Here is a 14,754-nt window from a genome sequence, read left to right on the forward strand (position 1 = left end):
GTGTAGTGAACTTATAAGTCACACCACACTCCTTCCACATGGAATTTAAGTATGCAGACATGAAATTGCTTCCCCTGTCTGATACTACTTCCTTTGGGAAGCCCACCCTGGAAAATATTCCCAGGAGCGCCTTTGCCACTGCAGGAGCTGTAGTGGTCCTTAAAGGAATAGCTTCAGGGTATCTTGTGGCATGGTCCACTACCACCAAGATGAATCTATTGCCTGAAGCAGTAGGAGGGTCAAGGGGGCCAACTAAGTCAACCCCTACCCTTTCAAAGGGAACCCCAACCACAGGCAGTGGAATAAGGGGTGCCTTTGGTGTGCCACCTGTCTTGCCACTGGCTTGACAGGTTTCACAGGACTTACAAAACTCTTTTGTGTCCTCAGACATCCTAGGCCAATGAAACAAGGGAACAAGCCTGTCCCAAGTTTTCATTTGTCCCAGATGTCCTGCTAGGGGAATGTCGTGAGCAAGAGTTAGGAGGAACTTTCTGTACTCCTGAGGGATAATTAATCTCCTGGCAGCTCCAGGTTTAGGATCCCTTGCCTCAGTATATAAGAGATTGTCCTCCCAGTAAACTCTGTGAGAGTCACTGACATCCCCATTAGCCTGTTTGACAGCTTGCTGTCTCAGACCCTCTAATGTGGGACAGGTTTGCTGTGCCACACTCAGCTCCTCTCTGGCAGGCCCCCCTTCACCCAAAAGCTCAGCAGTATCTGCTACAAGCTCCTCTGGTGTAGGTTCTGCACAGGGAGGGAATTCTTCTTCCTCAGAAGTAGAATCCACTGTAGAGGGAGGGATAGTAGGAAGTGGTTTGCTTCTACTAGCCCTAGCTTTAGGGAGCACTTGGTCCATTGTTCCAGGATCCAAGCTTCCCTGTCCTTTTTGCTTTTTGGCCTGAGCCCTTGTCAAAGCAAAAATATGCCCTGGGATGCCCAGCATTGCTGCATGGGCCTCCAACTCCACATCTGCCCAAGCTGATGTCTCCAAATCATTTCCTAGTAGACAGTCTACAGGTAAATCTGTGGCTACCACAACTTTCTTTGGACCAGTAACCACCCCCCCCAGTTGAGATTTACAACCGCCATGGGGTGGCTAAGTGTGTTGTTGTGAGCATCGGTTACTTGGTACTGGTGACCAAGTAGGTGTTGTTCAGGGTGGACCAGTTTCTCTATGACCATAGTCTCACTGGCACCAGTGTCCCTGTAGGCCTGTACCTCAACACCATTTATTAGGGGTAGCTTCTTGTACTTATCCATATTCAGGGGACAAGCAACTAAGGTGGCTAAATCAATAGCCCCCTCAGAGACTAACACAGCCTCTGTGGTCTCCCTAACAAGACCAACCCCAACTAAGTTACCAATAGTGAGCCCAGCTACTCCCTTGGATTGGCTATTAGTAGGTTTGCTCCCACCACCACTGCTATTAGTAGGGACACTAGGGGTAGCAGTAGGGGTTGTAGTGGTAGGAGGCTTGGTGCTTTTCTTTGGACAACTGGGATCTGTTGTCCAATGGCCTTTTACTTTACATAAATAGCACCATGGTTTATTTTCCTTGTTTTGATTAAAAGAGGATTTGGGCCCACCACCCCCACCAGAGTGTTTTTGTGGGCCTGATGAAGACTCATTTTTAGATTTGTCCTCACCCTTGTCAGAAGACTTACCATCCTTCTTTTTGTTGCCATCTTTGTCACCCCCTGTATGAACTTTTCTGTTCACCCTTGTTCTGACCCATTTGTCTGCCTTCTTTCCCAATTCTTGGGGAGAGGTCAGATCAGAGTCCACCAAGTACTGGTGCAACAAATCAGACACACAATTATTAAGAATATGCTCTCTCAGGATCAAGTTATACAGGCTTTCAAAATCAGTAACTTTACTGCCTTGTAACCACCCCTCCAAGGCCTTCACTGAATGGTCAATGAAATCAACCCAGTCTTGTGAAGACTCCTTTTTGGTCTCTCTGAACTTTATCCTGTATTGTTCAGTGGTTAAGCCATAACCATCCAGGAGTGCATTCTTAAGAACTGTAAAATTATTGGCATCACTTTCTTTCACAGTAAGGAGCCTATCCCTACCTTTTCCACTAAATGATAGCCATAGGATAGCAGCCCACTGCCTTTGAGGGACATCCTGTACAAGACAGGCCCTCTCAAGTGCAGCAAACCACTTGTTAATGTCATCCCCCTCCTTATAAGGGGGAACTATCTTATGCAGATTCCTGGAATCATGCTCTCTTGCAGGATGACTATGGGGAATACTCCTGCTGCCACCATGGGTTTCTAAACCCAACTTCTGTCTTTCCTTCTCTAGTTCTAAGGACTGTCTATCCAAATCCAGCTGTTGCTTCTTAAGCTTCAGTCTGGTTTGTTCCACTCTCAACTTATTGAGTTCCCTTTCTAACATTCTGTCATCAGGGTTGGTGGGAGGGACATGTCTTGAGACAGAGGTATGATGAGGATTGACAGAAGGAGACCTATCCCTTACAGAAGGTACCCTAACAGCTTGGTTAACATAAACATCACTTCTACTGTGGTGAGAAGGAATACTCTTGTTAAGATGAGACAACACTATCTGTATGGTGTGACTCAACCTCAGTACCAACTATGCTAGGCTGTCTAGTATTGGGCAGGCTAGGAAGTTTCTTTCCTGAATCTTTTCCTAGGGGAGTCCCTGGATCAGATTGGGAACCATTAGCTACTTTTTCAACAGATGGGGCCCTTCTGGCCTTATCTTGTTCTCTAAGCATGTTAAGCAATAATTCCAAAGAAGGATTCTTCCCTACACTCAAACCTCTCTCTATGCAGAGACTCCTTGCTCCTTTCCAGCTAAGGTGGTCATATGCAAGTTTGGACAGATCAACATTTTGGCCTGTGCCAGACATTTTTAGAGAGAGTTAAAGTGATAGAAAAAGAGAAAAAAGTTTTCAGAACTTTTTAGAAAGACAGAAAAAAAAACTTTTTAAACTTTTAAGAACTTTTTGAAAGTTTAGAAGTACTTTTCAGCACTTAGAAAACAGTGAAAAGAGGAAATGCAAAACTTTTTAGCTATGTGTACACACACTGAACTTGTTTTGTATATTTTTCTCTTATGAAAAGTACAATGACAAGAGTGGTAAGCAGTCTCAAAGCACTTATCCCGTCGCTGCTTCCAATGTAGGAGGCTGGACTGGCTTGTAGTGAGTACCAAGGGGTACTTGCACCTTGCACCAGGCCCAGTTATCCCTTATTAGTGTATAGGGTGTCTAGCAGCTTAGGCTGATAGATAATGGTAGCTTAGCAGAGCAGCTTAGGCTGAACTAGGAGACGTGTGAAGCTACTACAGTACCACAAGTGTCACTTGCACAATATCATAAGAAAACACAATACACAGTTATACTAAAAATAAACTTACTTTATTTTTATGACAATATGCCAAAGTATCTTAGAGTGTACCCTCAGTGAGAGGATAGGAAATATACACAAGATATATGTACACAATACCAAAAATATGCAGTATAGTCTTAGAAAACAGTGCAAACAATGTATTGTTACAATGGGATGCAATGGGGACACATAGGGATAGGGGCAACACAAACCATATACTCCAAAAGTGGAATGCGAACCACGAATGGACCCCAAACCTATGTGACCTTGTAGAGGGTCGCTGGGACTATTAGAAAATAGTGAGAGTTAGAAAAATAGCCCTCCCCAAGACCCTGAAAAGTGAGTGCAAAGTGCAATGAAGTTCCCCCAAAGACAAAGAAGTCGTGATAGAGGAATAATGCAGGAAAGACACAAACCAACAATGCAACAACTGTGGATTTCCAATCTAGGGTACCTGTGGAACAAGGGGACCAAGTCCAAAAGTCACAAGCAAGTCGGAGATGGGCATATGCCCAGGAAATGCCAGCTGTGGATACAAAGAAGCTTCTACTGGACAGAAGAAGCTGAGGTTTCTGCAGGAACGAAAAGGGCTAGATACTTCCCCTTTGGTGGACGGATTCCGCTCGCCGTGGAGAGTCGTGCAGAAGTGTTTTCCCGCCAAAAGAACGCCAACAAGCCTTGCTAGCTGCAAATCGTGCGGTTAGCGTTTTTGGACAGTGCTGTGGCCCAGGAGGGACCAGGAGGTCGCAAATTGGACCAGGAGGTAGAGGGGACGTCGAGCAAGACAAGGAGCCCTATCAGCAGCAGGTAGCACCCAGAGAAGTGCCAGAAACAGGCACTACAAGGATGCGTGAAACAGTGCTCGCCTGAAGTTACATAAAGGAGTCCCACGTCGCCGGAGACCAACTTAGAAAGTCGTGCAATGCAGGTTAGAGTGCCGTGGACCCAGGATTGGCTGTGCACAAAGGATTTCCGCCGGAAGTGCACAGGGGCCGGAGTAGCTGCAAAAGTCGCGGTTCCTAGCAATGCAGTCTAGCGAGGTGAGGCAAGGACTTACCTCCACCAAACTTGGACTGAAGAGTCACTGGACTGTGGGAGTCACTTGGACAGAGTTGCTGGATTCGAGGGACCTCGCTCGTCGTGCTGAGAGGACACCCAAGGGACCGGTAATGCAGTTCTTTGATGCCTGCGGTTGCAGGGGGAAGATTCCGTCGACCCACGGGAGATTTCTTCGGAGCTTCTAGTGCAGAGAGGAGGCAGACTACCCCCACAGCATGCACCACCAGGAAAACAGTCGAGAAGGCGGCAGGATCAGCATTACAGAGTTGCAGTAGTCGTCTTTGCTACTTTGTTGCAGTGTTGCAGGCTTCCAGCGCGGTCAGTAGTCGATTCCTTGGCAGAAGGTGAAGAGAGAGATGCAGAGGAACTCTGATGAGCTCTTGCATTCGTTATCTAAAGTTTCCCCAGAGACAGAGACCCTAAATAGCCAGAAAAGAGGGTTTGGCTACCTAGGAGAGAGGATAGGCTACTAACTCCTGAAGGAGCCTATCAGAAGGAGTCTCTGACGTCACCTGGTGGCACTGGCCACTCAGAGCAGTCCAGTGTGCCAGCAGCACCTCTGTTTCCAAGATGGCAGAGGTCTGGAGCACACTGGAGGAGCTCTGGACACCTCCCAGGGGAGGTGCAGGTCAGGGGAGGGGTCACTCCCCTTTCCTTTGTCCAGTTTCGCGCCAGAGCAGGGCTAAGGGGTCCCTGAACCGGTGTAGACTGGCTTATGCAAAATTGGGCACATCTGTGCCCAAGAAAGCATTTCCAGAGGCTGGGGGAGGCTACCCCTCCCTGCCTTCACACCATTTTCCAAAGGGAGAGGGTGTAACACCCTCTCTCAGAGGAAGTCCTTTGTTCTGCCATCCTGGGACAAGCCTGGCTTGACCCCAGGGGGGCAGAAACCTGTCTGAGGGGTTGGCAGCAGCAGCAGCTGCAGTGAAACCCCAGGAAAGGCAGTTTGGCAGTACCAGGGTCTGTGCTACAGACCACTGGGATCATGGAATTGTGCCAACAATGCCAGGATGGCATAGAGGGGGCAATTCCATGATCTTAGACATGTTACATGGCCATATTCGGAGTTACCATTGTGAAGCTACATATAGGTATTGACCTAAATGTAGTGCACGTGTGTAATGGTGTCCCCGCACTCACAAAGTTCAGGGAATTGGCCCTGAACAATGTGGGGGCACCTTGGCTAGTGCCAGGGTGCCCTCACACTAAGTAACTTTGCACCTAACCTTTACCAGGTAAAGGTTAGACATATAGGTGACTTATAAGTTACTTAAGTGCAGTGTAAAATGGCTGTGAAATAACGTGGACGTTATTTCACTCAGGCTGCAGTGGTAGGCCTGTGTAAGAATTGTCAGAGCTCCTTATGGGTGGCAAAAGAAATGCTGCAGCCCATAGGGATCTCCTGGAACCCCAATACCCTGGGTACCTCAGTACCATATACTAGGGAAGTATAAGGGTGTTCCAGTAAGCCGATGTAAATTGGCAAAATGGTCACTAGCCTGTTAGTGACAATTTGGAAAGAAATGAGAGAGCATAACCACTGAGGTTCTGATTAGCAGAGCCTCAGTGAGACAGTTAGTCACTACACAGGTAACACATTCAGGCACACTTATGAGCACTGGGGCCCTGGAGAACAGGGTCCCAGTGACACATACAACTAAAACAACATATATACAGTGAAAAATGGGGGTAACATGCCAGGCAAGATGGTACTTTCCTACACTTTGCACCTAACCTTTACCAGGTAAAGGTTAGACATATAGGTGACTTATAAGTTACTTAAGTGCAGTGTAAAATGGCTGTGAAATAACGTGGACGTTATTTCACTCAGGCTGCAGTGGCAGGCCTGTGTAAGAATTGTCAGAGCTCCCTATGGGTGGCAAAAGAAATGCTGCAGCCCATAGGGATCTCCTGGAACCCCAATACCCTGGGTACCTCAGTACCATATACTAGGGAATTATAAGGGTGTTCCAGTAGCCAATGTAAATTGGTAAAATTGGTCACTAGCCTGTTAGTGACAATTTGAAAGAAATGAGAGAGCATAACCACTGAGGTTCTGATTAGCAGAGCCTCAGTGAGACAGTTAGTCACTACACAGGTAACACATTCAGGCACACTTATGAGCACTGGTGCCCTGGATACCAGGGTCCCAGTGACACATACAACTAAAACAACATATATACAGTGAAAAATGGGGGTAACATGCCAGGCAAGATGGTACTTTCCTACAGCAGGGTGCTGTGTGGGTGAAAGGCAGGACATGTACCTGTGTAGTTTACATGCCCTGGTAGTGTAAAACTCCTAAATTCGTTTTTGCACTACTGTGAGGCCTACTCCCTTCATAGGCTAACATTGGGGCTGCCCTCATACAGTATTGAAGTTGTAGCTGCTGATCTGAAAGGAGTAGGAAGGTCATATTTAGTATGGCCAGAATGGTAATACCAAATCCTGCTGACTGGTGAAGTTGGATTTAATATTACTATTCTAGAAATGCCACTTTTAGAAAGTGAGCATTTCTTTGCACTTAAATCTTTCGGTGCCTTACAATCCACGTCTGGCTGGGCTTGGTTGACAGCTCCTTGTGCATTCACTCAGACACACCGCAAACACAGGGTACTCAGCCTCACTTGCATACATCTGCATTTTGAATTGGTCTTCCTGGGCTGGGAGAGTGGAGGGCCTGCTCTCACACAAAGGACTGCCACACCCCCTACTGGGACCCTGGCAGACAGGATTGAACTGAAAGGGGACCTTGTGCACTTCTTAGCCACTCTTTGAAGTCTCCCCCACTTCAAAGGCACATTTGGGTATAAAACAGGGCCTCTGCCCTACCTCATCAGACACTTGCTGGAGAAGAAACCTGAACCAGAACCTGCATACTGCCAAGAATAACTGCCTGGCTGCCTAAAGGACTCACCTGACTGCTTTCTACAAAGGACTGCTGCCTTGCTGTTGCCCTGCTGCCTTGATGAACTCTTGTCTGGCTGTAAAAGTGCTCTCCAAGGGCTTGGATAGAGCTTGCCTCCTGTTCCCTGAAGTCTCAGGACCAAAAAAACTTCTCTTTTTCATTTGGACTCTTCGTGCGCTGAAAATGTCAACGCACAGCTTGCTCCGCGGTGAGAAAATCGACGCACACCGACGCTGATGGACGCGACACCTCCGGGGCGACCGGAACTTTGACGCACGGCCACGTAAGGACAACGCCGCCCGACTTCCAGAGGGGAAATCGACGCGACGCCTGCCGTGAGATCGAGAATTCCACGCACAGCCTTCCGGAACGACGCACAACTGGAAAACAAGCTGAAGAATCCACGCACAGACCCCGGGACATCTGGTAATCCCGTGACCCACAGAAAGAGACAGTCCGCGCGCCGGAAAACGACTCACGACTTCTCCACGTGAAAAATAACGATGCAAGCCCGTGTGTGCAGAGAAAAAATCGACGCACACACCGTTTTTCCACGTATCTCTTCTTCTGCGGCCCTTTGCGGAGATTTTCAACTTTAAACCAGGTACTTTGTGCTTGAAAGAGACTTTGTTTGCTTCTTAAAGACTTAAGACACTGTATATCACTTTTCAGTGATATCTCTACAATTTCACATTGCGTCTTTATTCGTTTTCACCTACAATTATCCTGATAAATATTATATATTTTTCTAAACACTGTGTGGTGTATTTTTGTGGTGCTATATTGTGTTATTGTATGATTTATTGCACACATACTATACACATTTCCCTCTAAGTTAAGCATGACTGCTCGTGCCAAGCTACCAGAGGGTGGGCACAGGATCATTTTGGATTGTGTGTGACTTACACTGACTAGAGTGAGGGTTCTTGCTTGGACAGAGGCAAAAACCCCATTTCTAACAGATGTCCCACGTCGCGATGAAGCTTTCAGATGTGTTTCCACGCAGAAAGACCGCAAACAAGTCTTGGTAGCTGCAAGGGTCGCGGTTAGGGTTTTTGGGTGCTGCTGTGGCCCAGGAGGGACCAGGATGTTGCCACTTGGGGGAGGAGACAGAGGGGGCCCCCAGCAACGTAGGGAGCCCTCACTGAAGCAGGCAGCACCCGCAGAAGTTCCTGAACAGGCACTTAGAAGGAAAGTGAACCAGAGTCCACCCGAAGTCACAAATGGGAGTCCCACGACGCCGGAGGACAACTCAGGAGGTTGTGCACTGCAGGAAGGAGTGTCGGGGACCCAGGCTTGGCTGTGCATGAAGGAAATCATGGAAGAATGCACAGGAGCCGGAGCAGCTGCAAATCACGCAGAACCCAGCAATGCAGTCTAGCGTGGGGAGGCAAGGACTCACCTCCACCAAACTTGGACTGAAGAGTCACTGGACTGTGGCAGTCAGTTGGACAGAGTTGCTGAGTTCCAGGGACCATGCTCGTTGTGCTGAGAGGTGACCCATAGGACCAGTGATGCAGTCTTTTGGTGCCTGCGGTTGCAGGGGGAAGATTCCATCGACCCACGGGAGATTTCTTCAGAGCTTCTGGTGCAGAGAGGAGGCAGGCTACCCCCACAGCATGCACAAGCAGGAAAACAGTCGAGAAGGCGGCAGGATCAGCGTTACAGAGTTGCAGTAGTCGTTTTTGCTACTTTGTTGCAGTTTTGCAGGCTTCCAGCGCGGTCAGCAGTCGATTCCTTGGCAGAAGGTGAAGAGAGAGATGCAGAGGAACTCTGATGAGCTCTTGCATTCGTTATCTAAGGAATTCCCCAAAGCAGAGACCCTAAATAGCCAGAAAAGAGGTGTCATAATGTACTCGGGCGCATTTCCCACTGGGTGACGACTTACTGATTTATTATCTAAGATGTGCTTTATTTAATATGTAGCCACCTGACTGTGAAAAACCTTACAGTACATTTTGCTTTTTTCTGCTTCGCCTTTGACCCCCGCAGGGTGAAGTGGTCCAGCCCCCCCCCCCGCAGTGTGAAGTGGTCCAGCGCTCCCCCCATGCAGCTGACAGCTCCCAATATTTTCGTAATGGACTTCGACTGCTGAATTAACAGGACTACAAGTCCCAGCATGCAGTGAGTCACCGCACTAGACGAACTACCACTCCAACGGAACTAGAGACCCTGGAGCTCGGCTGGAGTGAACACTCAGTCATTGGCCGTTAGTCCACCAGCTGTGTCGTGCTTGACAAAAAACACGAAGTTATTCAACACCACGGACCCTGCAGTGGGAGGGCTTGCACTCAAGTAAGATGGCGTCCGCGAGACCACGCTGCAATTGACGGGTCAGCGCGCAAGATACTGAAGCGCATGCGCAGTCATGTAATGCATGTCACCTCGCTGGGACAGGGCAGCCCCTGCAGCACATGCGCAGCGCCCGGTACACTGCACTCCCTGCGCGCATGCGCAGAGCGCAGCCTGAGGTCCCGGGTCCATGGCTGACGGAGGCAGGAGCTGATCCCGGCACCGACCCCCCATGCAGCCGGGACTGCCGCGGAGGGGAGCGGGCCCCGGGCTCCGGGGGGCGGCGGGGCAGCGCGGAGGAGGCATGGCAGCCTACCCCCTGGTGAGAGGGCCGGGGGGGGAGGGGCAGAGTATTGTACACTACGAGGGGGGGGGCAGAGTATTGTACACTACAAGGGGTGGAGGGCAGAGTATTGTACACTATGAGGGGTGGGCAGAGTATTGTACACTACGAGGGGGGGGGGCAGAGTATTGTACACTACGAGGGGGGGGGGCAGAGTATTGTACACTACGAGGGGGAGGGCAGAGTATTGTACACTACGAGGGGGAGGGCAGAGTATTGTACACTACGAGGGGGGGGGGCAGAGTATTGTACACTACACGAGGGGGGGGCAGAGTATTGTACACTACGAGGGGGGAGGGCAGAGTATTGTACACTACACGGGGGAGGGGCAGAGTATTGTACACTACGAGGGGGGAGGGGCAGAGTATTGTACGCTACGAGGGGGAGGGCAGAGTATTGTACAGTACAAGGGGGGGAGGGCAGAGTATTGTACACTACAAGGGGTGGAGGGCAGAGTATTGTACACTACGAGGGGGGGGCAGAGTATTGTACACTACGAGGGGGGGCAGAGTATTGTACACTACGAGGGGTGGAGGGCAGAGTATTGTACACTACGAGGGGGGAGGGCAGAGTATTGTACACTACGAGGGGGAGGGCAGAGTATTGTACACTACAAGGGGTGGAGGGCAGAGTATTGTACACTACGAGGGGGAGGGCAGAGTATTGTACACTACAAGGGGTGGAGGGCAGAGTATTGTACACTACGAGGGGGAGGGCAGAGTATTGTACACTACAAGGGGGAGGGCAGAGTATTGTACACTACGAGGGGGGGGGCAGAGTATTGTACACTACGAGGGGGGAGGGCAGAGTATTGTACACTACGAGGGGGGAGGGCAGAGTATTGTACACTACAAGGGGTGGAGGGCAGAGTATTGTACACTACGAGGGGGGGGCAGAGTATTGTACACTACGAGGGGGGGGGCAGAGTATTGTACACTACGAGGGGGGAGGGCAGAGTATTGTACACTACGAGGGGGGGGGCAGAGTATTGTACACTACAAGGGGTGGAGGGCAGAGTATTGTACACTACGAGGGGGGGGGCAGAGTATTGTACACTACGAGGGGGGGGGCAGAGTATTGTACACTACGAGGGGGGAGGGCAGAGTATTGTACACTACGAGGGGGGAGGGCAGAGTATTGTACACTACAAGGGGTGGAGGGCAGAGTATTGTACACTACGAGGGGGGGGCAGAGTATTGTACACTACGAGGGGTGGAGGGCAGAGTATTGTACACTACAAGGGGTGGAGGGCAGAGTATTGTACACTACAAGGGGTGGAGGGCAGAGTATTGTACACTACGAGGGATGGAGGGCAGAGTATTGTACACTACGAGGGGTGGAGGGCAGAGTATTGTACACTACGAGGGGGGAGGGCAGAGTATTGTACACTACGAGGGATGGAGGGCAGAGTATTGTACACTACGAGGGATGGAGGGCAGAGTATTGTACACTACGAGGGGGGGGCAGAGTATTGTACACTACATGGGGGAGGGCAGAGTATTGTACACTACGAGGGGTGGAGGGCAGAGTATTGTACACTACATGGGGGAGGGCAGAGTATTGTACACTACGAGGGATGGAGGGCAGAGTATTGTACACTACAAGGGGTGGAGGGCAGAGTATTGTACACTACAAGGGGTGGAGGGCAGAGTATTGTACACTACGAGGGGGGAGGGCAGAGTATTGTACACTACGAGGGATGGAGGGCAGAGTATTGTACACTACGAGGGGTGGAGGGCAGAGTATTGTACACTACGAGGGGTGGAGGGCAGAGTATTGTACACTACGAGGGGGGGGGGCAGAGTATTGTACACTACAAGGGGTGGAGGGCAGAGTATTGTACACTACGAGGGGCGGGGGCAGAGTATTGTACACTACGATGGGGAGGGCAGAGTATTGTACACTACGAGGGGGGAGGGCAGAGTATTGTACACTACAAGGGGTGGAGGGCAGAGTATTGTACACTACGAGGGGGGAGGGCAGAGTATTGTACACTACGAGGGGGAGGGGCAGAGTATTGTACACTACAAGGGGTGGAGGGCAGAGTATTGTACACTACAAGGGGTGGAGGGCAGAGTATTGTACACTACGAGGGGGGGGCAGAGTATTGTACACTACGAGGGATGGAGGTCAGAGTATTGTACACTACGAGGGGTGGAGGGGCAGAGTATTGTACACTACGAGGGGGAGGGGCAGAGTATTGTACACTACGAGGGGTGGAGGGCAGAGTATTGTACACTACATGGGGGAGGGCAGAGTATTGTACACTACGAGGGATGGAGGGCAGAGTATTGTACACTACAAGGGGTGGAGGGCAGAGTATTGTACACTACAAGGGGTGGAGGGCAGAGTATTGTACACTACGAGGGGGGAGGGCAGAGTATTGTACACTACGAGGGATGGAGGGCAGAGTATTGTACACTACGAGGGGTGGAGGGCAGAGTATTGTACACTACGAGGGGTGGAGGGCAGAGTATTGTACACTACGAGGGGGGGGGCAGAGTATTGTACACTACAAGGGGTGGAGGGCAGAGTATTGTACACTACGAGGGGCGGGGGCAGAGTATTGTACACTACGATGGGGAGGGCAGAGTATTGTACACTACGAGGGGGGAGGGCAGAGTATTGTACACTACGAGAGATGGAGGGCAGAGTATTGTACACTACGAGGGGGAGGGGCAGAGTATTGTACACTACAAGGGGTGGAGGGCAGAGTATTGTACACTACGAGGGGGGAGGGCAGAGTATTGTACACTACGAGGGGGAGGGGCAGAGTATTGTACACTACAAGGGGTGGAGGGCAGAGTATTGTACACTACAAGGGGTGGAGGGCAGAGTATTGTACACTACGAGGGGGGGGCAGAGTATTGTACACTACGAGGGATGGAGGTCAGAGTATTGTACACTACGAGGGGTGGAGGGGCAGAGTATTGTACACTACGAGGGGGAGGGGCAGAGTATTGTACACTACGAGGGGTGGAGGGCAGAGTATTGTACACTATGAGGGGTGGATGGCAGAGTATTGTACACCACGAGGGCGAGGGCAGAGTATTGTACACTACGAGGGGGGGGGGGGGCAGAGTATTATACACTACGAGGGGGGAGGGCAGAGTATTGTACACTACGAGGGGGGGGGCAGAGTATTGTACACTACGAGGGGGAGGGCAGAGTATTGTACACTACGAGGGGTGGAGGGCAGAGTATTGTACACTACATGGGGGAGGGCAGAGTATTGTACACTACGAGGGGGGGGCAGAGTATTGTACACTACGAGGGGGGGGCAGAGTATTATACACTACGAGGGGGGAGGGCAGAGTATTGTACACTACGAGGGGGGGGCAGAGTATTGTACACTACGAGGGGGGGCAGAGTATTGTACACTACGAGGGGGGAGGGCAGAGTATTGTACACTACGAGGGGGGCAGAGTATTGTACACTACGAGGGGGAGGGCAGAGTATTGTACACTACGAGGGGGGCAGAGTATTGTACACTACGAGGGGGGGGCAGAGTATTGTACACTACGAGGGGGGCAGAGTATTGTACACTACGAGGGGGGGGCAGAGTATTGTACACTACGAGGGGGGCAGAGTATTGTACACTACGAGGGGGGAGGGCAGAGTATTGTACACTACGAGGGGGAGGCAGAGTATTGTACACTACGAGGGGGGGCAGAGTATTGTACACTACGAGGGGGGGGGCAGAGTATTGTACACTACGAGGGGGGGGCAGAGTATTGTACACTACGAGGGGGGGCAGAGTATTGTACACTACGGGGGGGGCAGAGTATTGTACACTACGAGGGGGGGGCAGAGTATTGTACACTACGAGGGGGGGCAGAGTATTGTACACTACGAGGGGGGGCAGAGTATTGTACACTACGAGGGGGGGAGGGCAGAGTATTGTACACTACATGGGGAGGGCAGAGTATTGTACACTACGAGGGGGGGGGGCAGAGTATTGTACACTACGAGGGGGGGCAGAGTATTGTACACTACGAGGGGGGGGGCAGAGTATTGTACACTACGAGGGGGGCAGAGTATTGTACACTACGAGGGGGAGGGGCAGAGTATTGTACACTACATGGGGGAGGGCAGAGTATTGTACACTACGAGGGGGGAGGGCAGAGTATTGTACACTACATGGGGGAGGGCAGAGTATTGTACACTACGAGGGGGAGGCAGAGTATTGTACACTACGAGGGGGAGGCAGAGTATTGTACACTACGAGGGGGGGCAGAGTATTGTACACTACGAGGGGGGGGGGCAGAGTATTGTACACTACGAGGGGGGGCAGAGTATTGTACACTACGAGGGGGGGCAGAGTATTGTACACTACGAGGGGGGGGGCAGAGTATTGTACACTACGAGGGGGGGCAGAGTATTGTACACTACGAGGGGGGGGCAGAGTATTGTACACTACGAGGGGTGGAGGGCAGAGTATTGTACACTACGAGGGGGGGGGCAGAGTATTGTACACTACGAGGGGGGGGCAGAGTATTGTACACTACGAGGGGTGGAGGGCAGAGTATTGTACACTACGAGGGCGGGAAGAGTATTGTACACTACGAGGGATGGAGGGCAGAGTATTGTACACTACGAGGGGGAGGGGCAGAGTATTGTACACTACAAGGGGTGGAGGGCAGAGTATTGTACACTACGAGGGGGGAGGGCAGAGTATTGTACACTACGAGGGGGAGGGGCAGAGTATTGTACACTACAAGGGGTGGAGGGCAGAGTATTGTACACTACAAGGGGTGGAGGGCAGAGTATTGTACACTACGAGGGGGGGG

The 14,754-nt window shown here is 50.9% G+C and overlaps 1 protein-coding gene across 1 annotated transcript in view; it reads left to right on the plus strand.

Annotated features, from left to right (window-relative positions):
- The first annotated feature begins 9,785 nt into the window (after positions 1 to 9,785).
- Positions 9,786 to 14,754, plus strand: part of LOC138295307 (zinc finger protein 271-like) — a 100,724-nt gene continuing 95,755 nt past the window's right edge. The window contains exon 1 of the mRNA XM_069233521.1: positions 9,786 to 9,943. Within this exon, the coding sequence (XP_069089622.1) occupies positions 9,854 to 9,943 (90 nt within the window). The 5' untranslated portion in view covers positions 9,786 to 9,853. The remainder of the gene's footprint in view (positions 9,944 to 14,754) is intronic.

This window comes from Pleurodeles waltl, chromosome 5 (assembly GCF_031143425.1).
Source record: "Pleurodeles waltl isolate 20211129_DDA chromosome 5, aPleWal1.hap1.20221129, whole genome shotgun sequence".
NCBI classification, from domain to species: domain Eukaryota; kingdom Metazoa; phylum Chordata; class Amphibia; order Caudata; family Salamandridae; genus Pleurodeles; species Pleurodeles waltl.